The 15,691-nt window shown below is 46.4% G+C and overlaps 1 protein-coding gene across 1 annotated transcript; it reads right to left on the bottom strand.

Annotated features, from left to right (window-relative positions):
• Window positions 1-10,250: 10,250 nt before the first annotated feature.
• Window positions 10,251-14,363, bottom strand: CHST7 (carbohydrate sulfotransferase 7). The gene has a single exon (XM_032679911.1). The coding sequence runs from the start codon at window positions 14,305-14,307 to the stop codon at window positions 12,901-12,903; it is 1,407 nt and encodes a 468-aa protein (XP_032535802.1). The 5' UTR covers window positions 14,308-14,363; the 3' UTR covers window positions 10,251-12,900.
• Window positions 14,364-15,691: the final 1,328 nt, after the last annotated feature.

The following is a 15,691-nucleotide window of genomic DNA, read 5'->3' as shown; positions in this document are numbered from 1 at the left end:
AGAGTGAATTTGTTTTAGGAACTAGATCCTTTCCAGGCAAAAAGTTTGGCTGAAGGGCATGGATGCTCCACATTTGGTAGTGTGATTTTTGTTGTTTGCCATCATACTGTACGTGCAAAGCATGCACATGCTGATGAGGCAGCACAGGTACCTCTGACTGCTTTCAGGGAGAGCAAACTGCCACCTGCTCTGAAGTTCATCCTCTGGTCAAGAAGGGAACCTCTGCAGTGAGCCTGAAAGTGAGAGGCATATTGGGCTCTATTGTAATAAGTAGGTTTTAGAATCTGTAAGCTTGTAATCAGGTGAGTTATGAAATTCAGAACTGTTATTTAAGGAGAAAGGGACTCTTCTTCAACATTACCAACTGTTATCCTGGAAAACTGAGATCTACAAAAATTATAGTTATTTCCTGTCTCAACTACAGAGCCCCTTTGTTCAGGAAGCCAAAGAACTGGTGCTTTTAACGCTACTTGCTTTCAATGGTTTTGTTTTTCTGTTGTCCAATCCAAGTAAATCATTCTTCTTTTATTTTTGCAATATGTTTTCCTCAAATATGTAGGACCTTCCTTCTAAAAATAAAACTTTTTAAGGGTGGTCAGTAAATTTTGAGTATGCTAATATCAGCTGAATATTTGAACTGGATCAAACAAGGGAGGAGTAGAAATGATGAAAGGAGATGGTGACCAGAATTAAATTCTGCTTGAAGAGCTACAGACATTCTGCACACTGACTTCCTTTGCCCCTGTGTATTCTTAAATATAATCAATAAAGGATGTTTATCAATATGACATTGCTTCTGTTCCAAGACTAGTGCACCTCTACTATGACTGAGTTAAATTTTCTCAAATCAACTGAATTTTGTTAATCGAGTTACTTCTTATTTTTCCCTACCAAGACCGAGTTCACAAAATAAAAATCATTCCTGCTAAACTAATCCACACTCCAGGACAAAGTGATTTCTGCAAAGCACTTCAAGTAACATAAGCCATGTGTGTTTTTGAAGTTAGGAGCTGAGTTTTTTTTTTAAGAAGAATACATTCAGATTTGTTTAGGGTAATGCTTGAAAATGTGACTATTTCTAAATACACTACATATCCTGAGCCATTTAATCAGTGAAATAAAATTATCAAATCCATCCCTATTAAAAATCTTAAACAAAACCAAGTCTACTCTCTTGTTATGGCACAAGAAATAGCATTTATATACTAAATGATTACATAAAATCTGAAAAAGGGAATCATAACATGAGGTAAGACTACAGCTATCTTGAAAATATGCTTTATTCTAGAAAGGATAAGTAATTAAACACATGCCACAGCTATAGAGAGAAATGTGGTTTATCACATTGAAATTTTCAATACCAACCCTAGCACTGAAATGTACCTGTCTTTTTCTTGAACTTCCAACTGTGTCTTTCCAGCAGTGCTTTTATTTTTCACACTACGATGAGGGAGAGAGCTCTTCTCTGTGCTTCTCCGTGCCCCACCTCTTGCTGTATGCTGGTCATCCTGTATAGAAAATTGTTTCTGTCCTATTACACTGCTGAGTTTGTCTTGTGCGGTGATGGTGAATTTTAAAAAAGCAAACAGGAGGAAGCAGACCTTTCCTAGTGCCCTCCAGTGTGCTGGAGGCATTGGACTAGACAGATGCTGTGGGGTTGGATGTGGCTGTGGAGCTCCAGCCACCTGCTCACATCCAGATCCCTCGGTACTCAGACCTTGAGAAACCAATTGCTGGCTGGGTTAGCTGAAGAGTGGGATTTGAACTGTATCTATCTGTGGGTCTGTGTCGTGGTTTAACCCCAGCCAGCAGCTAAGCCCCAGACAGATGCTCACTTACTTGCCCCCAGTGGGACGGGGAAGGGTAAAATGGAGAAAACTTGTGGGTTGAGATAAAGACAATTTAATAGGTAAAGCAAAAGCTGTGCACACACCAAAGCAAAACATGAAATTCGTTCACTACTTCCCATGGACAGGCAGGTGTTGAGTCATCTCCAGGCAAGCCGGGTTCCATCAGGCATTGTGGTGACTTGGGTAGACAAATGCCATCACTCTGAATGTCCCCTCCTTCCTCCTTCTTACCCCAGCTTTGTATGCCAAGCATGACACGATATCATCTGGGATATCCCTGTGGCCAGTTGGGATCAGCTATCCTGGTTGTGTCCCCTCCCAGCTCCTTGAGCCCACCCAGACTCCTCACTGGTGGGGTGAGGAGCAGAAAAGGCCTTGACTCTGTGCAAGCACTGCTCAGCAATAGCAGTGTTATCAACACTGTTTCCAGCACAGATCCAAAACACAGCCCCAAACTAGCTGCTCTGAAGAAAATTAACTCTACCCCAGCCGAAACCAGCTCATCTGGGCTCTTCGGCCAAAGGCAGGAGTTTATGTTCAGACCCCAGAGAAGCAGTGGTGTTGAGCAGCTTCAGGCAGTGAAAGAGACGGGAGCCTAAGGTGCATAGTGCAGTTCCATCTAACTGATCATGGGAGAAAGTCTCCTCAGGCACAAGTAACATCCATATTGGTAAAACCCTACTGGAAAAATAAACAGGACGAGATGTGATTTACCCTGGCTACTGGTATTTAGAAAGGGAAGAGAAGGGAATGCCAGCAAATTTCCATAGTTCTCCCTGTACTAGCAGGGAATTAGCTGTTGCAATGTGATGGTCAAATGTAAACAAAACTACCCTCACGGTACTAAAAGCTATCCATAGCTGCATGCTTCAATACAGATGCTACAGCTGTGTGAGGCAGAGGCAGCAGTAAATAAAATAAATAAATAAATAAATAAAAAAATCCAAAAAGCTTCCAAAAAGGAAGGTGGTCCATACTGGCTGGGCCTTTAATCCACAAAATCTGCAAAGCTGGGTGTGAATTCTTTTCCTTGTTGAATTTCACACTTTATTTGAAGAATAATACTATGCATGTATGAAAGCACTTGGTTATAATATCAACCTGATTTTACCTTTTGGCTGTTATTCCAAAACCTGACTGTCAAGTCAGGATGTAAAGGAATTCAAAGGATGCAAACTTTGCTCCATATTAATTGCACTTATGACATCACAGGTATTCAAATTACTGCTTACAGTTGGATACTTTTGATACTACAGCTGGTTTAGTTTAAGGAGCAACTATCACCTTCCCTAGATGGTTTTTACCTTTACAGGTTTTAAACCTCTCAATGAACATTTCATGGATAGAGCAGTGATGAAGCCCTGCAGGCATTCAGAAATAAGTCCCCAGATGAAAGCATCATTAGAAGATGGAAAAGTTTTATTAATTAAATGTCTAGCTTGAAATTTTTCTAGCTGTTCTGTAACAGATCACAAGAGACTTCTCTTCCACTTATCCCTGGACCTTTTCTTCCATGCAATAGTAAAGATTTTTAAAATAATGTTTGTTAAAGGCACAACCTAACTCTTCTGAAGGACAGGATTTTTGCCACGAAGACTGGGGCATCACTCACCTGATCTGTAGTCAGCAAAGAAGTTTTTCTCTCTGCCTCTGCCTGCTGAAGGGTGCTCCAGGGTCAGCCCTCAGGAACTCTGTTTCTCCAAACTGGAATTTTTCCTGGTGGGAATCTGTGAAGCTGTAGATACAGGCATGACCAGACACACTTTGGCAGCTCCAAGTAACCTGAAACTCAGTTTAGAGATAAGTCAAGTTTATGCACTAGCTTCCTTCAAAGTTAGCATCCCCAGTTTACAAGCAACACATTAACCCATACGGTGGGGAGCTAAAAGCACGAGGATGGCCATTTTCTAGTGCACAAGTATCAAAGCAGCTACATATAACCTCTATTACTAGTCAAGATTTTAACTCCTTTCCCATTAAGGAACAAAGTTTTAGAAATAATGGCTAGATATTATTATCATCATCCAATCTTTAACTGTAAGTTCTGAGAAGAGCCAACTAGCCCCACTAGCACAAGTACTTTACAAAGAATTCACAGAGAATCAATAGGAAGATATGGTCTCAAAGTAACAACTTAAGATACAAAATGAAATTTATGCTAAAGCAGCTTCTCATTTACTAGGGAGTGTAAAACCACAATCACTCAATTCATCAGAAATAAGCAATTTAAGGCTGGGTCCTGCTTTCTACCAGTTTCCACATCTTAGACATAAAAACCTTTGTGAACATCCAAAACCAATTTTCAGGTAAGCAAAAGCACCTCTTTTCATGCAAGAAATTGAGGTTATATGAATGACTGAAATATTTATCTGGTTATCTGGTCTAGTGGCATCAAGACAAAACTAGGACTTGTGTATGAAAGTTGATCAATATGAAAGGATGAACAAATCAAAGTGCTTTATCAAAACAAAAATTGTAAAATTGAGACCTGAATTGGAAATGAATGGCTTAAAAGCTGAGTAGTTGGGAGGGTTTGTTGTGTAAAAAAAGAATCCTACAGTTATTTGCTTGTGACAAGAACAAGTTAGCATAGAACAATGGCCATACGCTGTTTTCTGCATCCAATAAGAGAAGTAATGGGTTTAAACTGAATCAAGAATGATTCAAACAGATGATTGAGAACAGTTTTTAACAGTGGACATATACTGACATAATGGAGTAAATGACTGATGCAGGATATGAAGTCTTCATCATTAATTATTTTAAGAACAGCTTGGGACAGGTAACAAATGTCCCATCCTGTCCTCTCTAAATCCATTTGAGATAGAGCTAAGTATCACTAATTATTCTTAAACTGGCTTTATTAAAAAACAAGAGAAAAAAGAAGGGGGGGAACACCCACAACAACTCACTCAAGTCATCTCTGCTCAAGCAGCAGCTTAAATGACTGTGAAAAGCCAAGAAAATATTTCTAAACCTTCCATCAGAGAGACCTCTGCTGTACTTGGCCTGATCTCCCACAACCCCTTCCCATTATTTTAACAAGTGCTGCCTTTTAAATGCTATCCATAGCACACCTGAAACTAGTTTCATGCCTGTGCATAAATAAACGAGAGGCTACTCGTTTCACAGCTGTATGGCAAAGCATTAAAGACAGCTCAACCACAGCAAGGGCAGTGCTAGGGCTGTGTGGTCCCACACCCTGCACTTGCTGGCACAGCTGGGATTTCTACCCATTGCAAGTGAACAACCACACACTCTTTGCTTACACAAACACACTCCGCCTCTCCTTTCCCCTCAGCTACTCTCACCTTAAAAAAATGGGGCAAAAATTACTGGGTTAATGGTGTGGGGTTTGTGCTGTCTTGATTTATTCTACAGCTCCAATATTTGTTATTCAAATGCTGGCAAAGGCACAATTACCAGATTTCCTCATAGAAAATGTTATGAGACACTAATCTATTGCAGAGTACTCCAGAACAAACTATTTACCAACGTTTCCATGGAAGTCAGCACTGCCTCTTTTTCACAGAGCAAAACGAAAATGTACAAAGCATCTTTAAATTGGGGCTCAAGTCTTTTTGTACATTAAAGCTGATTTTTCAGGAGACTTCAGCACTCTGTACAGAACTTTACATGGATTACAGGGCTCCTGGACCACATAGCTTCATATCTTGCCATAACATGATAGTCTACCATATCAGTTCCTTTCTGTTTCTGAATTATAGGAGTTGTCTTTTAAAATGGGTTGTCTCTTTTTTTCCATCCCTTCCTGCCATGCTGTTCTCATGGTTAAAAAAATCCCCATCTTCTTCCAGCTTCCAGGCTGAAGTGATTCATTGCTGATGTACAAACCCCTGTTTTTATGCCAGTATTGTTCATAGCTTGATTACCTCTCTCCCACTCTGCTGTTCATGCTGCTGTGCACCACTGTCCTCTTTCAACCTTGACTTTGAGACTAAATAAACGACACATCTTGGTCTTCTCCAAGACAGGGGGCTGTTATTTCACTTGACATTTCTCTGTATCTCTTAAAAATACGAATTCATTCACTTGGGACTTGGATGGCTAGGGCAGAGAACATGTTAATGCCACTGCACATTTGCCCTTTTCACAATTAGCTCACTCAGGGGTTCAGAGTCACTCACTCCACGAGTTACCAATGCCCCCTGACCAGGCACACCTGCACACTGCTGCTACAGCAGTTCTGCAAAGCCAACTCCAGCATACCAGAGGTGTCGCTCAGCTTTGGTCAGCCTGATATGGACTTGGCCTCTTCAGAAAAGCTAACTTATTTGTCCAACATCTCACAGACAGTGTGGCACCAGGGACTAAGCCCAGTTCCTCTGAGAGCTTTTGAATATCTCAGCCATGAGATACTGCCTCCATCCTTTCAAGTCCTTCAGTCTCCCACCAGATTCTTGCATGCTTTCTAACTTCTGGCACAGACTGGGCAATGCTCCTTGTGCCAGACGTGTTGCACGATCTATTCCTGTCCCAGGTGTGTCCAGCGTTGAGTGTTGACCAAGTGCTACAGTGGAGAAAAAACCAACACAACGACTGACAAGGAGTATGAAAAGGGAGGCAGCAGACGCCGACTCCTTCAGTGCTTGACTTTGCAGCACAGGCATTGATTGTCTCTGTAACAGTGTGCATATACAAGAGGTTTCCTGGCATTTTTTGAAAAGCTCATACTGAAAACAATAGGTATCAGTGATACGCACATGAGTCACTGCTAGAACTGGGACTTTTAAATCCTGTGTGCAAACACCTGTCACTTGAACCAAGGACATGGACAAGGACCTCCTCCAGACTCCTCTGTTCTGGTGGTAATGCCCACTGGAGAAGTGGCTGCAAAGGCACTTCCAAATGCAGCTCAGGCAAAGGCAGCTGGATGAGACAGCTCTCACATCATCTCTTGTGCTCCAAAGCTGAGCCTGACAGCAGCAGGAGGTGGGCAAAGACTTTATTTTCACAAGTTTAAGCTTTAAAACCTCCATTTTGCAAGAGAGCACTTCTTCCCATGCATCCCACTCTGATGCTGCTAGGAGAGCAGGGGGGCAGTTAATAAATTCCTTATGGAATTTAGGGAAAGAGAAGAGTCTGGTTTGCAGGAGAAATGTGTTTGTGTGGGCTGAAAAAGTTGTAGCAGAAGGCAAGTCACCGTTGCCCTGTGGACCAGCACTCCACCCGGGGGACTGGTCCAGTGCCGGTTGTCTGCACAGCAATTTGAACTGAGACAGTTTTCCCCCTGCAGTTTGGACTCAAACTCACCCTCCATCCCCCTGAGGTTTCTCCCTCTGTCTGCTCCAAGCAATACCCTCAGGCAATTGCCAGCACTTCACTGCAGTTCAGCAGTTCTCGTTCCCTACTTCTCCTCCCAGCTTGCTCTCTCCATGTTCCTTCCTTCCCTCACACATACTCCTAGCTGCCTTTTCCAATTAAACCAGTCACAATTTACAGCTGCTCCTACTCATCAAATCCCAGTTCCTCGTCCCTCTCACAGCCAAGCTATCTGCCCAAAAAATCCCACTTTCTACAACTTAAGGGTAATTCCTTTCCCCATCCCCTCAGGTTTACCCTGTCATCAGTGTCTTCTCTCTCTAACCTACAGTACTTTATATTATTTAATCACTAGAAAGCTGAGCACTTGCTTTGGGAGCCTTCCTTAGGAATACCAGCAACAAGGAAAGAGGGGCTAGGGGAGAAGGCATCAGTGGGAACCAGGAAAGGCAGACTCCTCCCTGCTCAGCCCCAGTGCTGCAGGCCCTGCCATAGTTACATGCTTTGGATTCCCACTGCTGTATGTCTTGTACAACACTGAGTGTTCTATGGGAAAGAAAGAGTTTTGTGCATGCTCAGTGGAGATAAAACCAATGCAGACTTTATTTGGTACAAAATAAAGATACACACACATACCAAAACCACTTTTACTGAACACATGCTATCCATTTTATACAAATATTAATATATTTGGCCAAATCAGAATAGAAGGCAGAGGTAAAGAAAAACAAAACAAAGGGGACATCCTCTACACAGAGATCATTTCTGCTACCCAAACGGGAGTTCCTGTCCCAAAGCACTGAAGTGACAAATTATTTCAAAGAAGTATCTTCAGGAGTATTTAAACACAGGCAAAAGGCCACCACATCCTAAGTCCAAAAGAATATGCACTGTTTCAACTGAAATTCCCTTAAGAGACTTGAACCTTAAGCCCATGACAACCTAAAATGTTAAAATCCGCTTCCAGCTTGTTGTCCAGAGCTAAGACTGCCAGAGATACGTCTCAGCAACAAACACCGGGTCCCTTCATCATTGAACCCCACCACCTCAACAAGTTTGGATCTAACATTCATCTCTTTAAACCACAGCCAAGACAATCTGGATCCTGTCCCCTCACACACACACTCCACCACTGGGGTGTTGAAAACTGCTAGTGTCAGGTTTGACAATTGTATTTTTCCCATATCATTCTCCATGGCAGTAGGTGTCGTGTCAAGTTAAATAGGAATGACAAAGTAACATCTAAGATAGTCCCAGTGCTGCACGGACTGTATGGTGACTGAGAAATGACATGCACCATCAGAGAGTCTCAGTGACAGCTCTTTGTGTTCAAGAAAGGAACAGAACATGCTGTTGGGCTTGCTGGCTCTCAGGGTTTTAGTTTTTTATTTGCATTATCATAATAAATCCAGAAACTCTGCACGTATTTCTTATCATTGGTCTTTACTGAAAGTGGTGATATTGAGAACCTAATGCAGAAACTCAGGACTTTTCTTCATGCACAAACTGATGGGGGGGTGGGGGCTAAAATGACCCATGCAATACTGAAATTGTTAAATAAGTAACTCCATAAGTATTCTAACACTTCTGTTAAATACTGCAACTGATACTAAACTATTTCTATTGGACCTGAAGTATGCAAGTATGTACTGTGGATATCTACAAGGACTCCATCAGTAATGTTCTAAGCAGTAAAATTAAGGCAGGGGCCAAGTATTTCTTGGCCCTGGACTTTCAGCATTTCCCACAAGTATGTCAGTACAGTTTGCCTCCTCGAAAGAAACAATTTAAATATACAGATGATGTTGTAAAAGAGCAGTTAACAATTCCAGTGTGGAAATATCACAGCCTTTTATGAATAATTACAGTACTTAAGTTTCTACCTTCCTTAAGGCAGATGTGTGACAACTAGAAGTAAAAACAGGTGACAGAAATAAGTCTTGTGAGGAGTTGTCAGTTTTGCACCCATTTCCCACTATGACTTTTTAATACATTAAAGTTGTTAATCCCTTACATGTAATGTAGCACAAGTAGGTAATTTTAACAAATCTCAGTCAGAACTACTAAAACTCTAGGGCAAAGTCCTGCCCTCTGATTCTAAGTTTGCCAAGTTCAGGTTGGCTATAAAAATGTGTTTACTGTTCCCTTGCTTACCATGCCATCCCCTGCTCTAAAAGAGCATTAGGGTTCTGTTTCCTACATCATTTAGTAGAAGCATGACTTTACTTCAAAATGGCCAAGCCATAAATGTCCAGCTGTTCTCAAAATGCAGTCTAACCACGGGTGTCCTGCTTTCAGCAAGTTCTGCTTACTTCCAAAGACCTCTGCCAGTGAAACTTCGTGCTGGTCATCCTAATCAGACCTTTGTCTGTCTTCTCAGGTAAGTACCGACATTGACATTTGACAGTACATTTGTTTTTCTTTCAGTGTCTGAGTTTCAGGACCAACAAGTATATGCTGTAAGCATCCGGAACGATGTTTTCTAATGCCATCAAAACACCCTTAACAGAAAAATGGGATGCATTTGTTGGTGAGCCCTAGTTGTCCTGCTTGGGTAGAGAATTTCAGAAAGTGTTCTAGTGACCGAAGTACACATGTCACACCATCAGTCATTAAGCAACTGTCATCCAACCTTACATACTCTTGCAGATACTACTCTAAGATGCTACTCTGCGCTACTCACTCCTTTTTCAGCTTTGGATAAATCCCTGTGGATTTTTTTAGAAGAGTTTTCTAATGAACTCAGGTGCCTTGAATACAAACCACAAATTGCACTTGCTATATTTTGTACACTTTGCCCAACATAGCCCTTTTTGCATACAAAAATTAAGAAAAAACAACCCTACAAGACAGCTTGGAGTGAAAAAAAAAATTAAATTAATCACTAATAAAGAGCAATTGGGCTAGTGAACAACTTTTGTTGATAGAAATAATTTTTGATACAGAAAATGCATCTGTCATAGAATCATAGAATACCCTGAGTTGGAAGGGACCCACAAGGATCATCCAAGTCCAATTCCTGGTCCTTCACAGGACCATCCCCAAGAGTCACACCATGTGCCTAAGAGCATTGTCCAAATGCTTCTTCAATTTTGTCAGGCTTGGTGGTGTGACCACTTCCCTGGGGATCCTGCTCTAGTGCCCAACCACTCTCTGGGTAAAAACCTTTTCCTAATATCCAACCTAAAATCCCCTGACACAGCTTCATGGTGTTCCCTCAGGTCATTTAACTTGTCACCACAGAGAAGAGATCAGTCTCTTCCCCTCTTCCTCCCCTGGTGAGGGAGCTGTAAGCTGCTATGAGGTCTCCCCTCAGTCTCTTCTTCTCCAGGCTGATCAAACCAACTGGCCTCAGACACTCCTCATGTGGCTTCCCCTCTAGACTCTTCACCATCTTTGTAGTTCAAATATGGAAACTGCTTCAGAAAGTACTAAATAATTAGTGGATTTCTTTCCAGCTATAAGAATCAAGTTAAGCTAGATGGCCACAGTTCTTTCTTCATCATGATGAATGATTGTAAGTGAAACTAAGTGTAGATTTCTAAAAATCTATGAAAGACATTTACCACCCGAAACAGCAAAATGAGATTCCCTGCCAAGGTGAAGCAGATGTTTAGCAGATGCATCATACAATTCCGTGGCTACAACTAGCTAAGAACAAATCAATGAGATACATTAAACGAAGATTAAAATCCAGCGTAAGAAAATAAGTACCGTATCATCTTTTGGCATGCATGAAAATCTTATTTTCTTCCCAAACCTGTCAGTACAGGCCAGGATGGGTGTAGTTTCAGAAAAGCTTTCCAAAATAGGTTACCTGACACAGGTTATCAAGGCATTAATACAGGTATTGTCCATCTACACAAATACCATTATTAAATGCCACTAGAACACTCAGAGACAAATTCGATGTCACAGGCACTGTTCGAAAATACAGAAATATCCTTTAGATAATACACAAGGTTGTTCCAGCACAAAATGAGCCCCTGTAATTTTTACTTCAAACACTACTGGGAAGTACACTACTGGGAAATGGATAGATTTGCTAAAACACATTTTTATGAGTACATTTTTCTGTTATATAATGAAAGAAACCTGCTTCTTGTGCCAACATATTCTCAAGTGGGAAGGTCAAGAAAGAAAAAGAGCTAAAATAAATGTCCATACTAACTCACTCACATGCTTTACAGCACAACACGGCACAAAAAACTACAATGCAACTGAAATGTTTACTACAAGATAATGTAACATCTTTGAACTGCCTTTATTTCCAGCACTTTACACAAATACTGCTTTCTTCCTGATCCTGGATCATCCTCGATTTGAAGTTCATGTTCTCAGGTTGTATTTGAGGACTGCATGTAAACATCCCTATAATTCTGTACACTCTCGTGGGGCCGTTTAAACACTGACATACTGTAATGGACTCAAAAGCAGTCTCTATGAAGTTAAAAACTTCATCCCTAAATTACAATTGAACCTTCTGTGACCACATTAAGAAATTAAGAAACAAAAGTACTCACAGATACACACACACACACCTCCCCTTCTCATATAAGCTAGAGGATATTTGCAGGAAAATGTAATTTTAAAATCTAAAATAAAACTTGAGGGTTTTCTTTTTTCCCTTTTATTCTTTAATACGAGGTTTTATTCGGGAACTTCATGATTGTCTTAGCCTCTTAGGAAACATTTGCTTTTGTCCAGGCGTTGCCAGCTGAAAGGATGTTATTGTTCGGAAGGGATGTGACCAGGAGGAACCCGTGCACGGCACAATATGTCAGCCCGGAAGCAAGGGAAGAAAAGTGATTCTCTCATCTGACTGAGAAAACAAAATGGAAATATCAAGCTTTTGTTTTCCAGTTACAGTCACCCTATACATGTCCCAAAGAAACATATTAGTCACCTGTATTTCACATAAGTATCACCAAACTGTATCAGCATATATTAAAAAATATCCTACTTCCAAAAGAATTACAGATTTCTTCAGAAAAGCAAAGATTTCTGCCACAAACATCTTCGAAAAATGTAAGCAGGAGAATGCTTACCCTCTCTGCACAACCGCTTACTCTGCTGGTGGACAGAGTTGGACACGGTTCTCTGTCCCTCAGCAAGCGCCCCCTCCCCACAGCACCAGCAACCTGTAGGGGCAGAGACCGTCCCCGCAGAAAGGATGGAGCAGGTTGGGAGCAGAAGACCCGAGTCCTGCCCTGAGCAGGCACCCTCCTGCCCGCCCAGGCCTCCACTGACCGCTGCAGCGACTTCACAGAAGCCTCTCGTACGTGTTTCAGTAGCGGAAGGACAGAGCCGAGCGTGCTTCAGCGCTCAGGGAGGGCAGTGCTCTCACAGCAGCACCCTCCAGGCCCTCTTAGTTCCTTGCTGAGAGTCTTCATTCGGGGGATTTTTAAGTTTTGATGCAGTTTTTTGAAGCGCACCTGTGCTTTGTACACGATCACAGCTTCAAGTTGAAATGGCTCCAAGATTGATGCCGTACTCGGAGGACACTCTTACCAAACCCTTCTCTTAAATAAATCATCCCCCCCTGCCCTGCACAGCCCCACTGAAACTACAGCGGGACGGGGGGCCTGGACCCTGCCGCGCTGCCTGCACCCGAGGCGAGGCAAGTGTCCCTCAGCCGGGGCTGGCCTTAGGGAGCGCCCAGCCAACGAACTGGGCGCCCACCGTGCCAGCAGTGAACCCCCGCGCTCAGCTCTGCCCGACAGCACCCGCCTGCCCTCGGGCCCGTCCGGGATGCGGGGCGAGGGCGCTACCGGGCGTCGCCGCTGCTGAGAGGGTAGGCGAGGATGCTCATGGCCTCGCCACACGCCGCCTCCACCTGCCGCACCTGCTGGCGGCTGAGGCGCTCCCGCCAAGCGTGCACGGCCTCCCGTGCGTCGCGGGCGGAGATGAGGAACGGTCGGTCGGAGGAGTAGGCGGCTCCACGGGTCATGTTGAGCACGAAGTCCTCCAGGGCGGGCGGCACCGTAAGCCCGGCGAAGCGCAGCAGGCGGCGCAGCTCGGCGCGGGGTTCCCGCACCAGGTCCTCGTAGCGCAGCTGCGTGTAGCGGCGGCGGAGCCAGTCTGGGGCGCGGCGGGCCAGGAGCAGGTCGCGGAGCCAAGCCTGGCAGATCACCTCCAGCGCGCCGCCGAGGAAGAACTCGGCGCGGTGCTGCGGCTGCGACGCCCGCCCGCCGCCCAGCAGCCCGGGCGGCAGCAGGAGATGCTGCTGCTGGTGGCGGGGCGACCCCCGCGGCTCGGCGCGGTGGCGGCTCCGCAGCACCTGGACGCTCTCCCGCAGCAGCGCCTGCCGCGCCTTCAGGCGGGAGTTGTGGACGGCGCGGGGGTCGCGGAAAAGCTGCACCACCCGCAAGTTGAGGCCCGGCTCCCGCAGCAGCGGCAGCAGCGCGCCCAGCTCCAGCAGCCGCACGTCCTTGATGACCACCACCGGGTACTTGCGGCACTCGGCCTCCAGCTCCCGCAGTGCCCGCGGCGGGCACTTCTCCTCGCAGGCGGCGCCGTCGACGAGGCCGATTTCCCCGCGGGTCCGAGGGGCGGCGGGACAGAGCGGCGGCGAGCAGATCACCTTGTTGGTCCGCCAGCCGAAGATGCTGGCCGTGGTGAGGTTGTCGGCGGCGGGCGGGGCGGCGGCCAGCGGATCGCGGGGGGCGGGCGGGGCGGCGTAGAGGCGCAGGACGGAGAAGTCGCATCGGAAGAGGGCGCGCAGCATGTCGCGGAGGGCGCCCTGCAGGCTCAGCGCGTCCCCCGGGTAGAGCGCCTGCCACAGGTGCCACATGGGTTCGTAGAGGTAGAAGACGTCGGGGTGCTGGTTGAAGAGCTCCCCCAGGAAGGAGGAGCCCGTGCGCCAGGTAGCGTGTAGGTAGATGTGCCGCTTCCCCGCCGCCCCGGTGCTGCCGTTCCCCGCAGCCCCGGCCGTGCCCGCCTCCTCCTCCTCCTCCTCTTCTTCGTCCAGCGGCGGCCGCTGTTCCCAGCCCCACTCGCTCAGCGCCTCCTCCAGGCTGGGGCAGCGCCGCAGCAGCGGCTCCTCGTCCGCCCGCCCGCGCCTGGCCCCGTAGTCCAGCGCATAGGGCACCAGCAGGAGCAGCAGCAGCGTGTACAGCACCAGCACCGCGGCGAAGCGACGGTGTTCGCCCCGCCACCGCCGCCGGCCCTTCATTGCGGCGGGCGGCTCGGACCGCCGGTGCTCCGCCGACTCTGGCTGCCGGAGGGCGGCTTTTTGCAGAGAGGCAAAGTTATCGGCGGCGGCGGCGGCGGGGATATGGGCGGCGGGCGGTCCTCCCCGCCAGGGAGCACGCCCACGGGCACGCCGGCCCGGCTCGGGGCCGCTGGCCGCGCCGCCCGCCCGCTCTCGCCGCCACCTCCTCCTTCTCCTCCTCCTCGTAGCGCGACGCGGAAGCGCCCGCACCTGCCCCCGCCGCCAGAGCAGCCGCCGCCGGGGCGCGGGCTGCTGCTGCTCTCGCTGCTCCCGCCGCCGCTGCGCCGGGCTCCAGGCCGCCCTCCACCCGGCCTCCCTCCCTCCCTCCCCCCCGGGCAGGGCCGGAGGGGCGGGCTCGGCACGGCGGGAGTCACTCCGGCCCGGGAAGGGGCGCACCGAAGAGGAGGTATGTTCGCCAGGACAGGTACCGAGCAGCCGAGGGTGTACCGAGGAGGAGCGGTTGGTCCTGCTGTTCACCGGAGCTCCAGAGAAAGAACACGCAACACGCTACAGTCGCACGAAGCGGTGCAAAAGTATTTTTAGGATGGATGACAGCTATTAAAATCTGCAGTGAGTTTCAGGAGTGCTGCAGTTTGGCGCTATAGCGAGCTGCGGGGTTTCTCGGCCACGCTTTTGTCTGCGTGTGTGTGCTGATGGGATGCGGACATCTCGATCATGACTCACTGCTCCAATTTACACATCTAAAAGTTCTGTGTCTATCTGAACTGGTCACCCTTTGCAGCTGGTAGAAAGAAATGGGCACCCACAGAGGGACACTCAACCTGTCTTGGATGTCTGATAGCTTCCTGATAACCTTCCTCTTGATTAACTAGTAGGAGCGTAAAGTTACCAGCTCAAACTTAGACTTCTAGTTTTTTAGACACCTAAGATTAGCTTAAGTAAGCCTGTTGTGGAATGGAAAGTCAACAAGATGTTGATTTCAGGTGTTTAAATTCAAATGTATAGTCTCAAAATCTCCATCCCAGCCCCTGCCTGACCTTGAAAGTTGCTCACAGAAAGAGATGGACCATGATCCTGGGTTCCTGGTAAAGGCATCCAGCTGTCAGGAAAGTGAGGTCCCCATTCTGCTGATGGTGTAGTGGGAGCTGCTGACTGTTCTCTACACAATAGGTGGCATCCTCTGTAAAATACTACTAATATTTAAGTATGGTGGGCAGAGTGAAATTCAGAGAGGATAACGCGGTTCTTGCCCTCAGCACGTGATGCTTTGACTCTCAGAAGAGTCTATGTGGTATATATTCACCTGTGGTAAGACACATGACACAACCTTCGTCAACCATATCACATGCAATGGAGAACAGAAACAACTCACTAGCTACATGGG

This window comes from Chiroxiphia lanceolata, chromosome 2, assembly GCF_009829145.1.
Source record: "Chiroxiphia lanceolata isolate bChiLan1 chromosome 2, bChiLan1.pri, whole genome shotgun sequence".
NCBI classification, from domain to species: Eukaryota; Metazoa; Chordata; class Aves; order Passeriformes; family Pipridae; genus Chiroxiphia; species Chiroxiphia lanceolata.
This window is presented reverse-complemented; position numbering and strand designations above follow the sequence as displayed.

What these genes read in the sequence shown, in the direction of transcription:
- CHST7 (XM_032679911.1), bottom strand. Translation starts at nt 14,307, where the DNA reads ATGAAGGGCCGGCGGCGGTGGCGGGGCGAACACCGTCGCTTCGCCGCG.